The sequence below is a fragment of the Vanellus vanellus genome (genome assembly GCF_965231255.1).
Source record: "Vanellus vanellus genome assembly, chromosome: 1".
NCBI classification, from domain to species: Eukaryota; Metazoa; Chordata; class Aves; order Charadriiformes; family Charadriidae; genus Vanellus; species Vanellus vanellus.
Genome location: NC_138905.1, coordinates 61,181,700 through 61,200,957, shown reverse-complemented (window position 1 = coordinate 61,200,957; position 19,258 = coordinate 61,181,700). Strand labels below are relative to the sequence as shown.

General features: G+C 38.7%; 1 protein-coding gene across 1 annotated transcript in view; it reads left to right on the top strand.

Moving 5' to 3' along the window:
• POLR3B (RNA polymerase III subunit B) overlaps positions 1 to 19,258 on the top strand; it is a gene marked incomplete at its 5' end in the record, with an annotated part of 79,099 nt that overhangs the window by 7,748 nt on the left and 52,093 nt on the right. The window contains 7 exons of the mRNA XM_082498496.1: positions 97 to 197; positions 4,179 to 4,270; positions 5,454 to 5,571; positions 6,596 to 6,704; positions 14,238 to 14,360; positions 15,525 to 15,641; positions 16,174 to 16,308. Coding sequence (XP_082354622.1) covers positions 97 to 197; positions 4,179 to 4,270; positions 5,454 to 5,571; positions 6,596 to 6,704; positions 14,238 to 14,360; positions 15,525 to 15,641; positions 16,174 to 16,308 — 795 coding nt within the window. The remainder of the gene's footprint in view (positions 1 to 96; positions 198 to 4,178; positions 4,271 to 5,453; positions 5,572 to 6,595; positions 6,705 to 14,237; positions 14,361 to 15,524; positions 15,642 to 16,173; positions 16,309 to 19,258) is intronic.

Here is a 19,258-nt window from a genome sequence, read left to right as displayed (position 1 = left end):
TCTTTGTGAGCACTTACAGGAGACAGGGGAAACGCAGGATGTTTTAAGAGAGTCACTTCAGCTTGTAAATCAACATCTAACCTGTTCTCCTTTTAGTGCCGCCTGAGAGACATGACTTATTCTGCCCCCATTACAGTGGACATTGAATATACACGAGGTAGCCAGAGGATCATACGCAATGCATTACCCATTGGCAGGTAAGATACTGTATGTTGAGCTTCTGCTATTAGTTTTCATTTGGTGTTGTGCTGAGAAGAGTTCTTACTGCAAAATAAATGTAGGCTAACCTTGGTCCCTTGTTAAAAGAATTGGTGAGCGGGCAAATCTTGATGAACAGCGGTACAGGATGTGATTGTTCTGCAAAAGCTTCTGGAAATCTGTCTCCTTCCAAAGAAGGATGAGTGTAAGGATGGGTGTTATCTATGTTTGTATTGCTAGAAAAGCAAAAAGGAAATATAGGAAAGAATACTGCAGCTGCAAGTTGCATTATTGCAAAATGAAAATAATCATGTTTGCTTTGTAGCCAAAGTACTCAGTCTTTTATACATAATATGTAGAGGTATGTCTGTGGAAGGTGGATGGTAAAACCAGTAAAGCAAGCATTAGTTCTTCCCTATGAGGTTAAGCTCTCCTTTAAAATTGGTTTGGTTTAGAGCCAAGGCTGAGCTTTGTGGAGAAATGTTGAGGCTTTTTTACTGGTTTTGTTTTTCTAAAGGCTGTCAAATGACTTGAGGTTATTAGTATTGTGAAGGATATCTAATTTCTTAAAGAAAAAATAATTTGCCTTAGGGAGAGAAGCAAGCTCCGAACCATACCAAAAAGGCAAAATACCTGGCAGTTCTAGTGTTTATTGAAAGCAAAATTCCATTTTAAAGGCAATAAAGATGCCTGTCTTTTGTGGACAAGGTTTCTTAAAGACCAGCCCGGTTGGCTTTAAAGGTCAGTGCCTTACAGAGATTGTTACTGTGTGACTGTGCATCTTACCAAAGGTGGAATACTGTCAGGAAAGAGAACATAGATACTTTAGGAGCTACACATCTTGTATTGAAATTTAAATCTTTCATATAAAACCCCCCCGCTTTAACTCTGTCAATAGAACATGATATACAGTAATGCATTTATAAAATCAACTTCTGTAGCTGTAGTAACAGTTTATTGTTCCAAGTAATTTCTTAAGAAAACAAAAGTTTTTAAAAGACCATCTAAATTTGAATCCCTTGAATTATTTCGTGGTGTGTGCTATAGGCAAAGAAAAGAGTTCAAGTAAATATGCATTTTCCCCAAAATAAGTTACCAATTTGTATGCAAAAGACAGTCCTTTAAAAGATAAGTTATAGCTAAAAGAAGCACAACAAAAACTAGTCTAGACATTTCTCTACATCTCTCTTTTAAAAAAGAAAAATAATCATGGGATAAAGAAGACTTGTAAAGCATCCATAGTATACTAGAAAAGACTAAATTACTGTACTAGTATCTTGCATCTTACATTAAGGCCTGTTCCTGTAAATTCTTCTCTTTCTCCCATGAGCTGCGATCATGGCAAAAAAAGTAAATATTCTCTGTTAAAAAATAAAGTTGTGTCATCCAAGTGGTTTTAAGGGCATACGCGCAAAAATTTCTTTTTTCTGTCAAAAACCGTTAATATCCAGTTATTATCTCTATGGGAAATAATTATCCTTATCTATCCCTAGTATTATACTGGCTTTCTTTTGCCAGTGAGTATATACAATGCTCTTGTTTGACATGCAGTTCAGACTAGCACATGAAAGCTGCATGTTCTTTCCTCTCTTATTTCTGTTGTTTGGCAGAGTCACTGATAACCTACGTGTGTTAGAAACAAAAAAAAACCAAAACCAACCTCAGGGCAATATCTTTGTGTCTTTAAAAAGCAAAATTTCCTTTGAATGCTTAATAGCATTCCAAATCAGTGTATCCATTTTCTATGTCTTTATGCAGAGAAATTCAATAATTTTATTTTCCCTTTTATTTCTTTTATTTTCTTCCCATTCTTCCTGATAACTTGAGATATTAAAAAAATTAGATTCTGTCCTCAAAAGGAGAGTGACTTACTATAGTGTCTTATGTTAGCTGCAAAATACTTTATTATTTGCAAATGAAATAAACAATAGATACTTGGTGACATCTGTTTCACTGGAGTTTTCAGTGATGGCATTTACATACTCCATTTTGAGTTTTGCCAACTAGTTGCTGTTTCTGATACAAATAGCCAATGCATTAGGCTTATCACGTATGATACAAGATTATGATTGTAATATGAAGCTTCTTATCTCTAGGAAACACTTTCTTAGTGAAATGACTGAAGCAAGTAGGTTATCTGTATAGACCATTGTGGTGACAATATAGCTTTTTATAGTCTTCAAAAATACAGAATTTTGAGTTCATCAGTTTTCGTTTAAGATATAAGAATATGAAAATGGCCAAGAAATTAAAATAATTGATAAGATTTCCCTTCCTCTGGGGAGGAAGAACGTAATGGAGTTCTTCCATGAATGAACTCGAAGGAGGTCATTCTCCCCCTCTACTCTGCACTGGTGAGGCCACAACTGGAATACTGTGTCTAGTTTTGGGCTCCCCAGTTCAAGAGGGACAGGGCACTGCTGGAGCAAGTCCAGCGAAGAGCAACTAAGATGATTAAGGGCTTGGAGCATCTGCCTTATGAGGAAAGGCTGAGAGAGCTGGGACTCTTTAGCCTGGAGAAGAGAAGGCTGAGGGGAGACCTTATTATGGCGTACAAGTATCTAAAGGGTGGCTTGAAGGAGGATGGAGCCAGGCTCTTTTCAATGGTTCCCAGTGACAGGACAAGGGATAATGGGCACAAGTTAGAACACAGGAAGTTCCGTTCAAATACACGGAAACACTTCTTTACGGTGAGGGTGACAGAACACTGGAACAGGCTGCCCAAGGAGGTTGTGGAGTCCCCTCCTCTGGAGATTTTTAAGACCCGCCTGGATGCAGTCCCAACCCTGCTTTAGCAGGGGAGTTGGACTAGATGATCTCTAAAGGTCCCTTCCAACTCTGAAAATTCCGTGATTCCGTGATTTGAATAAAAGAAATATAACTTCATTAGCAAAAGCTGCCAAATCTTAATTTTTGTTGGAGTAATTTTCAATTAAATATCTTTGAGATTGCAAATAGTTGGATAGTAGAACTCACTTTTAATTTTGTCAAAATATATCTTAGCAAATATAATTGAGCAAGTCAATATTTAAGCTTTATCTTAAGAACTTACCTGGAACATAGGTCTTACAAAAGCCAAAGAATGAAATTCTGTAACTATGATCAAAAGTCCACGTTTTTGTGGAAGATACTAAGGGGCGTGGAGGTCTTTTGGTGAGTGTAGTGATAAGCCATTTTTATCTTGTGCAAAGCTGGTTTTATCTAGTGGATTGGGTTGCTCAGTGCTTTATCCTGCCAGGACTTGAAGACCTTCATGGGATGGAGACAGCCTAACCACTCTGCAGCTTTTTCCATTGCTTGACTGTCCTCGTGATGAAGAAGTTTTGCCTTATATCCAGTCTGTGCATCTTTAGTTTCTCTTTTTTTTTCCCCCTCCCTAAGCATAGAATTTGGTTTTAATTTCTTGGAATATTTTTCCACTACTTCATGTTGCTTCACAAAATGCTTGCTGCAGGCTTCTGTGCTAAGGCACCAGAGAAACAGAGCTACTACTGGGGAAACTTCATGCCTAGATTATGTATTAGAGGCACTATCCATCTACAGCCAGAAGATGTGATTGCAGTGTGGGGAATCAGATCTGAACTAGCTTTTTCTAATTAAAACTGGTAACAGCGGATCTTCAATGGCGTGTTCTTCAGTGCAGACTGTACTGGTTTTGGGGACCAGGAGTCTTTGCACTAGTAATCATTGGCCTTGGTGACTGTGCTTGCACAGATGCCTGTAGTTCCTGCATAAAAATTAAATAGGAAGGGTATAGTTTCTACCAGTAGATGTCCAATTTCAGGCCTCTCTTTTCAAACTACATGTTCAGTGAAATAAGATGGGCTTAAAGGAAAAACCTGTTGTTCATAGCTTGCATGTGTTCTAATTAACTTACATGTGTTTTCTCCAGTTTGTTCAGCATGTTTTTTATTCTGGATTTGACTATTCATATTTTTCTATCTGAATCTAAAGTAAAAGTGTAATTGGTTTTCTTGCAGAATGCCTATAATGCTGCGTAGCTCCAATTGTGTTCTTACTGGGAAAACGCCAGCAGAATTTGCCAAACTTAACGAATGTCCTTTAGATCCAGGTACATTTGAACTCATGTTCTTTTTTTTCCCGTATATGCTTTTAGTTTTAAGTCTTTTTCAGCAAAGAACCCGTTGGTATGTTTCCTGACACTGTGAAGTCATTGTGGGAACTTCTGAAGCATATGCTTGTAACTAAAAGAAACTGGCAGGCTTTTGAAAATAGTAAGAAATGGTTGACAGCATGGAACATTTGTATTTGCAGAGTTTTCAACCACAAAAACAATACACCAAAATTTTGAAAAAGTTGAGAAATGTATATAGTATTGTACAGTAATATGTTGCGTAGGAATAGAGAGTTCGTTCGTTCATGAAAATGAAGTGAATTGGGAGAGAGTGAGATGCCCTCCAGATTGGGAACTCTCATTTGCTGCCTTTTGTAAAGCAAGAATAAAGTGTTACATGACAATATTTAAAATGTAGAGAGGAGAAGAAGGGGTATAACAAGCAACTTTGGTTTTTATCTGCTGCCTTTGAAGCATGCACTGGACATGTGCTGTGCTTGCTTGGGATGGCAAGATACAGTGATGTGACGTGCTGTGCTGGACAAGCTTTTAATAGATAGTTATGAATTAAGAGAGGAATCTAACATGGCTAGTGTCTTATATTGTCTTAGATACAACAAGGGTATTAAAATAAATTTTAAAAAGTTATTCAAAATAAATTTCTCACTGGAGTGTTGGAGAGAGCAAGTTCGTAATTATGGAAGACTTATTCTTTTTATTTGATACCAAGCATCTCAAATGGCCAGTTGTTTTTTTTATGTCCTTATGATATGCTCTTCTGGCAGGCAATATTTTTGCCTGATTTGTAGAATTAACAATTTTATAGCATCTTTTAATAAGTATGTTTACCTTACAAGTTTGGGGTTTTTTTTCACAGCTTTACACTTTTCATCTGCCTTGAGTTCTGCCTGTCCAAGTACTTCACAAATAAAGTCTTAGCTCTCGAATACTGTGTGTGAGCCTAGCAAAAGTTCTGTTTAATCTAGTGGAACATTTTTGTAGTTGTCTTATGTTCCACACAGTTTGTTCTTTGCTCTTTTACAGGAGAACTTGCTCTCCTGTTTTGTCCTTTGTGTACTTAGTGTTTACTTTCTAATAATTTATATTCAAAGACATATTGAAGGAGGCAAGTAAGGTGCGAGGGTAATGACATGCAAAATTTTTCTTTTCTATTGAATAGGTGGCTATTTCATCGTTAAAGGTGTAGAGAAAGTCATTCTTATTCAAGAGCAGTTATCCAAAAACAGAATCATTGTGGAAGCTGATAGAAAAGGCACAGTTGGTGCTTCTGTTACCAGGTATGCTAAATTCCTGCAATTACATAAAGCAAATAAAACCAAAGCTTTAAAAGTTTACTGTTGTAGTTGAAGTAGCTGTGTAGTTTTTTTTCTAGTATAGTTTAACAGGAAAAAGCTGCAGACATTCAGTGCGATGCTCTTGCTACTCTCATTTTGTACACTAAATCATCAGTCCCAAAATCAGTTAGTACAGTATTCCCACAAAAATCAGTGGGAGTTGCTCATATGCTTCAGGATTCATCCCAGACTAGGAAAAGCAAGTTCTAATTTTTAACATAACAAAGCGTACTTCCTAATTGATGGTGTTTGGTCTCAATTCTGCAGCAAGTAACATGAAGTTACTGCAGTGGAAATAAGATGTAACCTTTTGACTGACTCTCTAAATCAAATTGGTGTAAAATGTTTTAAAGGCAATTGAGAAGGAAACAAAAAACAAATATTTTTGTACTACCCAAATTATTGAAAATGGCAAGATAGTCTAAATTTGTCCTTTCCTCCTCAACTGAATTTTATTTGTGTTTTGTTTGCCTTTTGGTTTTGTTTTTAAGCTGCATGCTGGTATAATATGGTGCTTGTCACTGTTCAGTGTGAGGGCTGTTTTTTCTTCTCCAGAGGCCTCTCATGCATTTCTCCTACTTTACTGTTCCTTTACAGTAAGCCTAGATGAGGTTAAACATACAACAGAAAGTGGTGTTACCTTATTATTGTTGCTGCCACAGTACCTGTGCACAGTTTGACCTTGCTGGTTACATCCAAGTTGGTTATAAAAGCATGCAAATATGATTTTGAAAAATACAGGCTTCTACTTCAGTCAAAGATGGATCTTAGCCCTCAGAGGTGATAATACCCTATTACCTTGGAGTTCTGGGGTGATGTCTGGCTGTTTTCATGTAATTTTTAAAAGATGAGAAAGTAGGATTAATTCAACTAAAAGATTTCTTAAGCTGCGTAAGTTTTATACAGAACATTCTAGGAGTATCAGTGCAAACTTTCTAATGGACATAATATATTTTTTTAACTTCAGTTCCACTCATGAGAAGAAGAGCAGAACAAATATGATTGTGAAACAAGGAAGATTTTACCTGAGGCATAACACTCTGTCAGAAGATATTCCCATTGCTATCATATTTAAGGTAAGACAACTGTTGGTTTCATGGGGGGGGGGGACACCAAACAAAAAGAAGCTGCACTGTAACTCAAGAATGAACAGCAGTAGCAGCTCTCAGAAGTTAGTATGTATAGAAGGACTTGGCAGGCCTTAGAGAATGCAAGCTTTTTTTCTCCCTGGGAAGTGATCTTTATTGTATAGTAAAAAAAGGGAAAAGTGCTGCATTTTTCTGCAAGGAGAGCATTGCTGTGCCAAGACAAATGCTGCTACCCCCTTACTGCTTTGTAAGGTCCCTCTGTACTGCTGCCTGTGCTCCTGTTGCTACAGAAAGTCAGATGGGTTTTGGTTTCTTCTGTTACGATCTGCATTGCAAACTTGTGTTAAGGGTCTTAATTTCTGGTTTCTAACTCTCCAACTTGTGGACTGCTGAGAAGCTCAACACCCTTCATTTCAGATCCAGGGACGTGACATAGCCATGAGCTCGTTATACATGACTTCTAGTCATAACTGTAAAGAAAACTGAAAGCTTCTGGAGGAGTCTTGCAATTCTTAGACCGAGTCCTAAATCCTTTAAAATTACTAAAGTGGCTTTTATTTCTTGGTGATTAACTTCCTTTCCCTGTGAATGAGCTCTGCCTCAGTCTTCCACTTCAAAATCCCTGTGTGATTCAGGAATGCTCACCAGTATCTTCAGTCCAGTGAATGCATGGACAGCAACATAGCTTTGAAGTGATCCCTGGTGGGACTGACAAAGGGCTGTCAGAGACATCCACCCCTGATTCTAGGTGAGAATTGGGGAGTGTTTGCCCTGCTAGCTGAGCTGATGGTGGTGTCATGCCTTGGCCCTCATTGCCTGTGAAACTGCCAGAACTGCTTTCTTTCACCCTCTGCTTCTCTCTTTCATTTTAATTCATTTAAGGGGGCACATAACTGAAAGTGTAACGATGACTACTCCCTAGCTGGCCAACAGGACTGGAAGCAGGCTGGTAGCCCATCTGTGGTATGAAACGCATGGGCTACAGCTAAAAACGGTGGTGGGTGGACGTGCACTGTCCAGCTGCTGGAGAAGACAGCAGGGCATGACCAGGCCTTAGGATAGGACCTGTCCTCCCAACAGCTGGTAGCTGCTTCCTGTCTTGTTAGGCTTTGCTGCTGCCTGTGGGTTTGCAGGCTGGTGCCCTGTGTCTGCGGAAGGAAATTGGGCAGCAGTCTTGGAGGCAGTGTTCACAGGGAAAGTGGCTTAGAGCATGAAAATGCCTCTGACTGGATCTGGCAACCAACAGAAGTAAATCCTATAGCTCCCTTCTTCATTGTAATGGTTTACGGTACAGGTGATTTGGGGAGGTGATAATCACTCGAGGAAATAAATTTCCAGGAGAGGGCAGCACTTGCTCACAGCATCCAGACAGTTTCTGCCAGCAGTGCTGGTTTGTTGGCATTGGCAACTACAGACTTTTCTGTATTACCACAGCTCTTTGGCTGATTGAGAGTTGTAAGAATTGGTTTTCTTGTAGGAAGTGCTTTGGGTTTGGTACTAGAAAATTGTTTAATAATTGGATTTAGACTTGAGAAACCAATGTCTATTATCTCTGATTAAGCGAATCTCTTCAAGTAGTTGAAGGAGATCATCTGGTTTTAGTGACCAGTGTTGAGGTTGAGAAATTATTTGTGGGTAGAAATGCACATAAAAGTGTCAGGTTTAAGTTCACAACTTTTCTGTTGCAGGAAAGTGTTAATGTGGCTCTTAATCCATTTGCTCAAGTACCAAACAGCTGGATTCCACCTTCACTTACAGACTTTTATTACATTTTGTCACCCCCTGCTGGTATAGATGAATACCTGCTCACAGAAGAGTAACTGCTCTGGATTATTAAGTCTGAGGAGGTGGTAGTTGGGTTGTTTTTTTTAAGCAGCATTGTACTATTTGGTCACCTTCTGTCAATGATTGCTATAATTATTCCCCTGCCTATATGTATGTATCTTTTATATTATAAATTATGTTCCATAATTTTTCATTTATTTATTAAGGGGTTACAGTTGTTAGAAGCTCTTGGCAGTAGTGCTTTTCAAAGATTTATATTGATTTAATCTGGCAGCAAATTAGCTGCACCCATTTTAACTATCCTGACTGTTCCATTATTGACTAGCACTTAACTGTACTCATGAGTGGTCATTTTCTGTACCTTTCCTGTAATGACATGTGGACTTCAGGGATCTTCTGTCCACTTTTGATGAGTCTTCAGCTGGAAGCTAAAAATCCCAGACTGTTTTCAGTGGATCCTTAGGTAGGCACCAGCCTCTGATCTTTGTTTCTTGGGCTTTGCTGTAATGTGATATAACTTTGTATTATTTAACTACTAGAAGCAATGTTACAAATGCTAACCCTGTGTAGCCTCAGCTGTCTCACATGGCAGTATTATACATAGGAGACTTGTTGGGAAAGCAAGGTGAATAATTATTTTCTGCTGTGACCCAAGCTTTGGGTACGGAGTGTGGGGTCTTTCTTGTTACTAGTAAGTGTTCTGCTTCTTGTAATGTAGAGATATGGATCTGTAAGGGGCAAAATTAAGCTGTACAGACAGTCTAAGGTATGAAGTTTCAGTTGCCTTTGTATCCTTAACTTTTACTATAGCAACTGCTTGTATAATTTTCAATTAAAAAATAAACTGAGAAAGCAATGACAAAAGTCTGTTGCTCTGCATTTCCTCCCAGACCAGCATCCACGCTGCAACCAAGTTCCACAGACCTCTGTAACTTGACTAAGAAAATGACAAGTAATTGGTAGAAGACTGCTGTCCAGTTTATGGGCCAGCTAGACAGGACAGTTATGTCAGGGACTATCTGAGGGTCAGTGGGAGAAGGTTGGGCAATTTTGGATTGTCTTTCTAGTCCCAATAGTGTTAAATGGCCCAGTGTTCCTGCAGATGACTTAAGATGTAGATCAGGTACAGAAAATCATTGTAACTTTATAGGAAAGAAAGCAAGTGTTGGAGATCTATGATCTAATGTGGATTTAAAGCTACTGCAACTGTAAAGTGGAGGTGTACTAATATGCCTTAGACATCTTTGTCAAAAGTAAGGGCTGTGTAGCAGAGAACATTACAAACACCACCTGCTAGCAGAGCTGAGGACTAAAATTCATAAAGAGCTCCCTTTAACTAGAATCTGAGAGCACTTTTGTGTTTCAGGCATGTGTCATGGACACAGCTGCATGCTAGGCCAAGACCTGAACATACAGAGTTCCCCATCCTTTCTTTTCTTTCATGGTGAGGAAAGAAACCCAGGTGCAAGGGCTGTGGAGAGGAGTGGAAATAGAGTGGATCTAAAGGTCCCTTGATCTGGATAGGTGGGGGGACTGGAATGTCTAGGGTCACCCTAAAGGGGGCATCTGCCTTGCAGTTCATCCTTACCCAAACTGCAAGTCTGAATGACCTTGTTCTGCTGCTTTGCTTTTCTGCCCTTCAAACCTGTAAGGATTTTTGTGATTGGCATATTTGGAGATTTAACAGCTAGTTGTGCCAAACACATGTAAGTTGTGGTATTGTGAAGTTTAGCACATTGACCACAGCTAACTGAAATTTGATAGGCTACAAAAGGCATGTTGCTGGCACTATTCTAGTACAGACTTGAAGTGTCTGCTCTTCAGATGTGGGGAGTTCGTGCTTTGTTGCTGTGCTAGCTTAAAAACTTTTCCCCTAACCTTTCTTCCTGAAAGTGACAGAGGCATTGGTGCAGCCCCTATATATGTAATTGCAGTTTTTAGGTTGAAGTAGTGATATAAATTGGACAGTTTTGCCCCCGAAGTATGTATTTGTTGAGGTTTTTAAAGGGCTGTTAACTGCCTTGTAATGGAAAATAGACACAACTAATTTGATTCCTGCTTACTGTGTAACACTGCTTCATTAGTTAATATACACCTAAAGCCAGAACGTTATTTAGGATGTCCTGAGTTGACTTGCAACCCCAAGAGATATTTGTTTTAGCTGTGTGTCAGTTGTGCACGGATCGTAGGGCTGCGTGAACTGTCCATAGCATGTTTTTTGAATATGTCAGGCTGTAAGCCATGCAGGCTTTACCTGGGGATGCTCAGACAGTTTTAGGTAGCATTACAGGAAGTGTGGAATATTTTTGTAGTAGTTAACGGTGTTTCTATCTTGAAAAACATCAGGGTTACAGGTGAGGTGGTGCTGCTGCTTTTGCAGGGACCTCCCTACATTGCAGGGAGTTAGAGAGGTTTTAAGGTAAGGTCTATTTTTCTTTTGTGTGTGTGATCTTAATTTGGTAGACTTGAGGGAGTCCCGGGAGATGAAGTAAATGAAGGTTGCATGCTGCAGCAAAACTGGTTGGGGAAGGAAGAGAATTATAAGTAACCTAGGGGGACATAAAAATTGAATTTTACAACCTGAATCGCTAGGTGAAGTATCTTTAGTTTATGTGGGAGCTATAAGGAGTTGCTCTAGGACCTGGGGCAAAAGATTTGAACAGCAGGTTAAGTTTCATTTTTACAAACCTGTGTTAGACTTGGAGCTGTTAAGATGCAACTCTAGAGGAACAGCTGAATGGTGGTCTTACTGGATCTGCAGAATTACAGGTTCCCATGGCTGCAGTTTCATAGCTCGTATCTTTTGAATTATGAAAGCTCCAGACCAATTCTGTCTGTGATGTCAACCTTGAACTTCCCTGACATCTTTTTAATCCAGTCATCTGCCTGTCTCCATTCTGTAATTTAGCCTGATGGACTGCAGAACTACATTCTAGGGAAGTGCCATGGAAACGCCTAGACATCATCATTAAGACAGGAGCTGGGGGAGGAAGAGCTGGTCTTGCACTCTCTCATGCGCACTCTCTCATATATACATGTGTGTGTGCGCACACACACAAGTGCGTTTTGGGCAGCAGGATCCTCCCCAGTCCTAGGAAGTGGTTGACCCCAGTTGGACCACTTTCTCCCTCTTAAACTTAGGATGATCTGAATATTCTGAATGTTTGTTTTGACTTGTCTGCCTTATGCCCATTGACTACTAGCCTTCCAACCATGCTCTTCAACAGCCTGCTGCTGTCTCCTTCTTCCTTTCACTGCTACTGTTAAGTTATCCCTTTGCAATGTGTCCTTTCCCTCCACACCCTCATAAAATTATGCCTTTGTGACATTGCCTTCCAATCAAAAATAAACAAGATGTTTTGTGGCCTGCTTTGCTTTTATGTTAATTCCCTTTCCCTCAGTTTTGTCCATGAGCACTTTAAGCATAGGACCCATTCCTACTTTGCATGTCCTTAGTGTTTCTGGAACACAAGCAACAACCCAGGAATATTTTGTTACTATCCTAGTGACATTACAGGTTAATTCTGGAGTACTTTTTTGGTTTTGTTTGTTTTTTGGTTTTATTTTTTTGTAGAAGTGCAATATCAGGGCCAAATTTATTAAAAAAGAAAGTGTTAAGATTTCAAATCTATCTGATACCAGCATGGGCCTGTTGCTTGCAGTTAGTGTTGCATGTAGGTGGATTTGTGTGTGCAGCTCTGCCCATGATTGTTGAGAGTACTCAGATCCTAGCCTTTCTGACACACAAATTCAGAATTTGCAAGTGAGTTTGCTGCTACAAACTTTTAACTAGAAAATCTACACGGGCATAATGATATATCCTGTTCTCATCTTGTTGGTGTCTGATGAGACAATTCATCAAGTTAGAAGAAATTATCAGCCCTCTTTAATTTACTGTGGCTTTCTGTTTTTTAATAGACAAAGGATCATAGTAAAACTGCAGATTGACTTTTTTTACCCACTTGTTTTGCTCAATTTTTACATGACTCTTACAATCTGGTTGCCATCCTAAAATTAACCTGGTGGACAGAAGTAGGGTGATATCAGCTTGCATTTGATGTGCTTTAGATAAATATATTTCCTGGTATACGTGCCTGGAATGGCACAAAGATTCCCTTAATACAATTTTGTATTGTACAATTTTGTTGTCAGCTTTTAAGTGCTAGACACATGTAAAATTACTATTATGAAGCTTTCATGCTTTTGTAGACTTTCTTATGAGTCTGGCTCTCAGGTCACAAGGGATTTTTTTGACTTCTCTGCTGAGGTGTTTTAACTACTGTGTGACCTTATTTAAAAGGGCAAAGAAGTGTAATAATATTTGGAAAACAGAGATCTGAACTACAGTAATATCACAAGGCTGTTTTCAGAACCAGAATTTGCCCATGAAATGAGGAGGGGTGGCTACTTAGTGGGACCAAACTATGGTGAAACACTCTTATCTGGTGAAGTATCTGTGTCTTGATTTGGCACTCAAGTCTGTCCGAGATGGTGAAATTGTGATCTGTGCTTTGCTCTCACAATGTTATAATGTGAGAGAGGAATGCTCTCACAGTGTTATAGGTGTGTGCTACTTTTGCACTGCTTTTAATTGCTAATAAACCACAAGGTGAAGATACACAGTTTTAAGTTAAGGGAACTTCAACCAACCGCTTCTTTGTTGCAAAATTAAGAAGAAATGAAAGAAAAAAAGAAACTGCATGTTTAACAATTAGAGCAACAGTTTTGCAAGGGGATAGCATTAGCTAGGTGTTAAGCGAAGTGACACCCAATGAAGGCAATAAGAAGGGAAGGTATTTGTGCATTTTTGAGGAAAATGTGACTTTTTGGGACACTGCCAGTTTTTAATGAGAACCAGAATACGAGGGTCTACGTAGGCCATTATTTACAGTGGTCTTTGTGGCAGGCATTTTGAAGAATAATATGAATGCAAACATAACTTCCTCACAAAGTTCTGAGAAACATATTATAACTCAGCCAGAAGAGGTTTAGTGAGATTATTCTGTTTCTTGATATGGCAGAGCTCCAGGCAAATGTGTGAAGGGGGGAGCTTTTAGCACCATCTGGAATCCACAAAGGCCTTCACTGCTGGCTGCCACCTTGAAACACTTACGGATATAGAGATTTTTCTAAACCTGTTAAGCGCTTTCTTAGTTTATTAAGCTTTTCCGCAGTATAAAGTCTAACAAGGTGTCCAAGGATCAGTGAAATAATAGAATGGCTTTCAAGTGGAATTGTGTAGTGAAGTCATCTTCTAAATGCAGAGAGCTGCAAAGGAGGTAAATTGTAAATGTTTCTCAAATGGGACGTGCTGCATCACAGTCAACTGAGTTTGCGAAATTGCTTGTGGTAAGAAACCACATGAAATCTTTTAAGAAATTTCACCTTCCTTTATTTATTGTAGATCTTGACTTGGTTTTCATTGTTACACACATAGGGTTGTTATTACCTGCTATTTATTTATTCTTAAGAAAAAGCATAGAATTTAACTCCTGTCTGGAAGTAAAAGGCGCTCTCCAAAGAGCGCGTGTGTGTTCCTGCTGCTTATCAAGATTTCCATTTAGCGTTCTTCCATAGCTAGAATATGTGCTGCCAGTGCCAGATGGCACAGTTTCTTAGAGAAGAACTAGCTCTTGCTTAGTAGTAATGCAGACAAACAATACCAAATTAGCATAAGCAAATGTCAGTGAGTTAACATAAAGCCTGTGCTATTTCTGTCTTTTCTTCTTTTCCTAGGCCATGGGTGTTGAGAGTGACCAAGAGATTGTACAAATGATTGGCACAGAGGAACATGTGATGGCTGCATTTGCTCCTAGTCTGGAAGAATGCCAAAAAGCTCAGATTTTTACACAGATGCAGGTGTGTCTTTTCACATGGCCAGAGGCCATAAAAATCTAAACATGATGGGTATTGACCACTTTGCTGTGTCAGCAATTGACATACACTTTGTGTTTTGAGGTTTGTTTTTTTTTTTTTTTTTGTTGAGGACGATTCCCATTTTTTAAAAAGGAATTGCATGCCCCATTTCACAGAAGCTCCATTGATGTGGACATTACCATTTAATCACAAGTAGATGTTGTGCTCCAATTCTAGCTTCTTGTATAAAGTCCACAATAATAGCCACCCTCTGTCCCGCTAAAGGTTAATTTTGTGCTCATGTACTTTTGTAATTAGCCAGAACACATGCCATTTTGTTGGCAGCATTTCCGTCATATACATATTAATCTGCTAGGAGAAGCTTTTGAAGATTAATCTTATTTCTGCTATTTCATTGTAAACTTTATCAAATCATTCCATGTGTGATGTTGAGTATTTTAAAGTGAATGTCTTTCTAGTTTTCATCCCTTGGGGCTTTTCAGGGTTAGAGGTAGCATGAAGGCCTTCCTAATTCAGGGTCAGAAGGGTAAAATGGTGATGCTGGAGGAATATAGAGAAATGTGAAGCATCCAGGAAAGCAGAAAAACAGAAATAAAGAAGTTACTCTGAGCAAGAAATGTCAGATGAAAAGAAAGTTAGCTATTTGAGGAAGAGGATAAGAGATGGAAAGGATAGTCTGTCATTTAGTGGAGCAGGTAATTCTTTGGCATAGGGTGCATGCCTTCATTTCCAGGCAGGAACTTCCTGTGTGGACCTGGATAGTTTCTTTGAGTCATCTGACAGTCATCATTCAGCAGACTGATTCAATTTCTTGGACAATTGGTGAGAGGGTAAGAATCCATTAATCATTGCAAGGTACTCTTGGAGATAGATGTGGATGCCATACAGTAGTGTTTGTGCCTATTAAACAGTGGGTGCTACCTCACAGTTTAATATCTGAATGAAACTTAGCAAGTACATGAAAGAGCTGGAGGTGAAAAGTCAAATTAAATAAACTAGATATCTTTGGAATTTATATAATCCTTTTCCCTATATCTCTGTAAAGTGGGATTGCACTTGCTGAAGAATACATACTCCATGTGGGGGGGTATATTTGTATAAGTTACAATTCTGATACTAATTCAAGTTAATTCCCCCCCTTGACAGGCATTGAAGTACATTGGAAACAAAGTACGAAGGCAAAGGATGTGGGGAGGCCCAAAGAAAACAAAGATGGAAGAAGCACGAGAGCTGTTAGCATCAACTATTCTGACCCACGTTCTTGTATGTAATGTTGTGTTTGTTTTTTTTTTTTTTTTTTAACCTGAAGTAAATATGTGTGGTTATTTATGGTGTGAGCTTTCTTGGCAGGGAAAAAATGTCTTTGATTGCTTTGTAGCTCAGATAAAGTAAATCATCCTTAAAATAAAGGGGAATATTTGGATTGAGTCAAAAGTAGTGTTTATGAAATGCTGTACCATTGAACTACTTATCATACTATGCATTTTTTCTGCATAGCCAGGCAGTATCAGCTGTTAGTTCAGGACCTTATTCTCATGACCTATACCTTTATTCTGATTTGTTTTCATTTACTATCTGTTTCAGTGTCACTAATGTATATTACTTTTAGCATTTTTTTAAGAAGGTAAAGCGCACAAATCCCTTTCATAACTCCTCAGTCAGCCCAAATTACCCATTGATTAGAATGGATCCGTTTATCTGAATAAGAACTATGGAACTGAGCCTAAAGCATCAGTATGTTTTTCTTTTTCTTTTTGTTTTTCTTTTTTTTTTTTTTTGCTGTTGTTGTTTACAGGTGAAGGAATTCAATTTCCGTGCCAAGTGCATATACACAGCAGTGATGGTGCGCAGAGTAATTTTGGCTCAAGGAGAAAATAAAGTAGATGACCGAGACTACTATGGAAATAAGCGTTTGGAGTTAGCAGGGCAGGTGAGTTTTTACTTCATAAGTGCTCTTTTAGGGCTTTCTTACTGTCTGCTTTTAAAAGGTGCAGAATAAGGAGTCTTCTCAATTGAAGTGTTTTTCCTCTAATTTTACTTTTGTTGCCTTTTCTGTGTTGCCTCATAGATATGCTTCCCTGATTGAGACTAATAAATTATATTCTCACTTCTGCATTGCCTCTTTATACCAGATAAAAGGGCAGAGCAGTGTAAATACCGCATCAGTTCTAGTTCCATTATAATATTGTTAGTGCCAAGAAGGCAGCAGTAAGATCCATCTTCCAGTGTCCTCCTCTAAGCAAATGGGTAAGGGAATAAACTGGGGCCCAGTTGGTACCTGCATGTCAGGTCTAGGCTGTCCCACTATGGAGAACCCAGCTTGTGTAGCAGCTCACAGAACAGCCACTCAAGCCTCTTGTAATTTGGAGAAGCCCATAAGATTGCTTATTTGTTGTCAACTGTCTTTCTAGTCTCTAGAGTAGCATGAACTAAAAAATTAAGTGGCTTAAAGTTAACTTGAGCAACTAATGAAAATGGATTGCATGGAATTCTCTGCTTGCAGAACTTTGGCACTGAAGGTAGAAGCAGTAACAAAGGGCTGTAAAGGAGGGAATGGTTTGAGGTGTCTGGCTGGCACTGTTCTTTTGCAGAGCGGGTGGCAGTTCACAGCTGTTGGCCAAACTACATTCCCTTAATGCAGTGGGAATTTACCTGTCAGGTGAAGGAACTGCTTAGTTACCATGGCATGGATTTTTCCTTGCCATGTGTTGTTATTTGATTAACCAATTTAGATAAGTATTGGACTTCTTTGCTGTGCTTTGTATTAATTTAAGTTGGAGTTTTGGCAGTCAGTATCATCTCTGGTTATTGATCATGCACTGGAAATTCAGACAAGTATGCATAATTCACCAGGTTGCAGAGACTATGCATCCCACATCATTTGTATTGGGATTTCTGTTGCAGCGCAGGTAACAATATCTGTTCCTTTTTGTTCATATCCAGTGGGAATTTCATCTTACTTTACTTTTTAAGATGCGTGCTTGCATATTGTCTCATACTCCTGTTCTCCTTCCCACCCTGCCCTGTCCTCCATGCACACATGTGAACACACACACAGAGCACGCGATCATTTCAGAGTAAAAACATGTTTTGCTTCCTAGTTTTCTGAAGAAACTTAGATGACACTTTTGAACACACTCTAAGCACAAATACAAGGGGAAAAAAACCTCTTAACCTGTTATGAAAACAATAATCCTTTCTTCAAATTAATATGTTGACTGTTCATCAAAATTACTCGTGCTGAAGCAGAACGTATTTCTAGAGTGTAAGGAGTAGTAAGAGGACATTAGTGCAATATTCTAATGGGGCGAATATTTTAAGCTGTAATGGATTTATTTGGTTTCTGCTGTAATGTTGTTGCTGTAGTTCAGTATGACTAATCAGTAAAATTAGTTGTTGCTTTGTCATCATATTGTTCTTATTTAACTGGATTGAAGGGGTAGTTTCCCTAATATTTTTAGAGGCAGAAAGTACAGCAGGTAATAAGTTTTCTACAAGCAGTAAGAAAAAGGCCTCTGCTCACACAGATGTTACAAACCAAAGTTGTTTCAAATGAACTGGGAAGAGGTTTTAAATGTAGAGGATCTTCATAACAAAGCCAGTGCATATTTTTTTCTACATCAAGGAGAACTATGCAGGGGGGTTATAACACTTGACTAAGAGTAGTTCTCATGCCTTTGTGATATTTTAAAAGCTCATTTCAAGCTGAACACTTGAATTCCTCTGTGCCACGTTATCGATACAATATAAATTTGATTGGATTACAGACTAAAAAGTGCAGAGATTTTTTGCCAGATTCTAAATGTTTGTGTTTAGCTAAAGTTTGCATGGATAAAATGGTTGTTTTTTTCTTTTATTGCCAGCATGTTCCTGGAATAAAATCCTGTTGATTTAAAATTTGAATAAAAAAAAAAAAAAAAGAAAAGAAAAGATTCCCATGTGAGGAGAAAAACATAGCAGTCTAAACAATGTAAAGACATAAAAGGCATTGTGTTTATAAAAATGTGTGAAAACAATAGCTGCTAATTTCACACCCCATGGGACAGGAGAGTACAAAATGTGCTTTAGCTTTAGATAACAGAGTTGTATCCACTAGCCAAGCTGGTTTACAGAGCTTTCTCTTAGTCTTCCTGCCACTAGAGGCTCGGTAGGCCAGGTGCCAGCTGAGGTGTTAGCAAAACCTACCGATTTCAGGCTTAATCTTTTCACCTACCTTTTCTCTTTCCTTAATGTGTTCATTATTTGCTAAGCATTACTCTGTTCTTTGTCCTCATTTTTTTTTGTTTCTAATGCAGCTTGCTTTGTATGGGTGAGATATGGAACAGCACCAAAATCCGGCACCCTGGAAAGCAAGGGATTTCTACCCTGTGACAAAAGAATACCGCCTTGACTTCAGAGATTGCCTAATCCCAGCTGTTCTGATAATATAATTAAGGCTGCCTAATGTCTTTAATTTTGCAACCAGTTTGTGTGAAAGGGAGAATTTGGCACTCTAAAGGCTTAAACGCTAAATAGCAATCTCAAGGCGCCTAATTAGAATTCTCTGACATTAAGCTAATTGGTGAAACTGTATTTCAGCAGCTTAACTTCTTTATTAATTTTTCTTAGGATTTTCAATGAAAATCAATTGATGAGCTGTCAGTATTTTTTTTTCTTAAATATAATTTGCTCCTTAGTGCTCCTGTCTGAAGCAGGCTGAAAGGCCCTGGACTAACTATGAAATCCGTTGAATATTATCACTGGCATTCCATCCTTTTTCTTTAGTCTCTTGCTCTTGACCTAAATAATGTGGTGGTTGTGAGATTCTGCTTTGCCAGATAGTCAGAGCTCTTACAGAGGGAGAGTCTGTGAGTGAAATTAGCAAAGTATGATGATTTTCA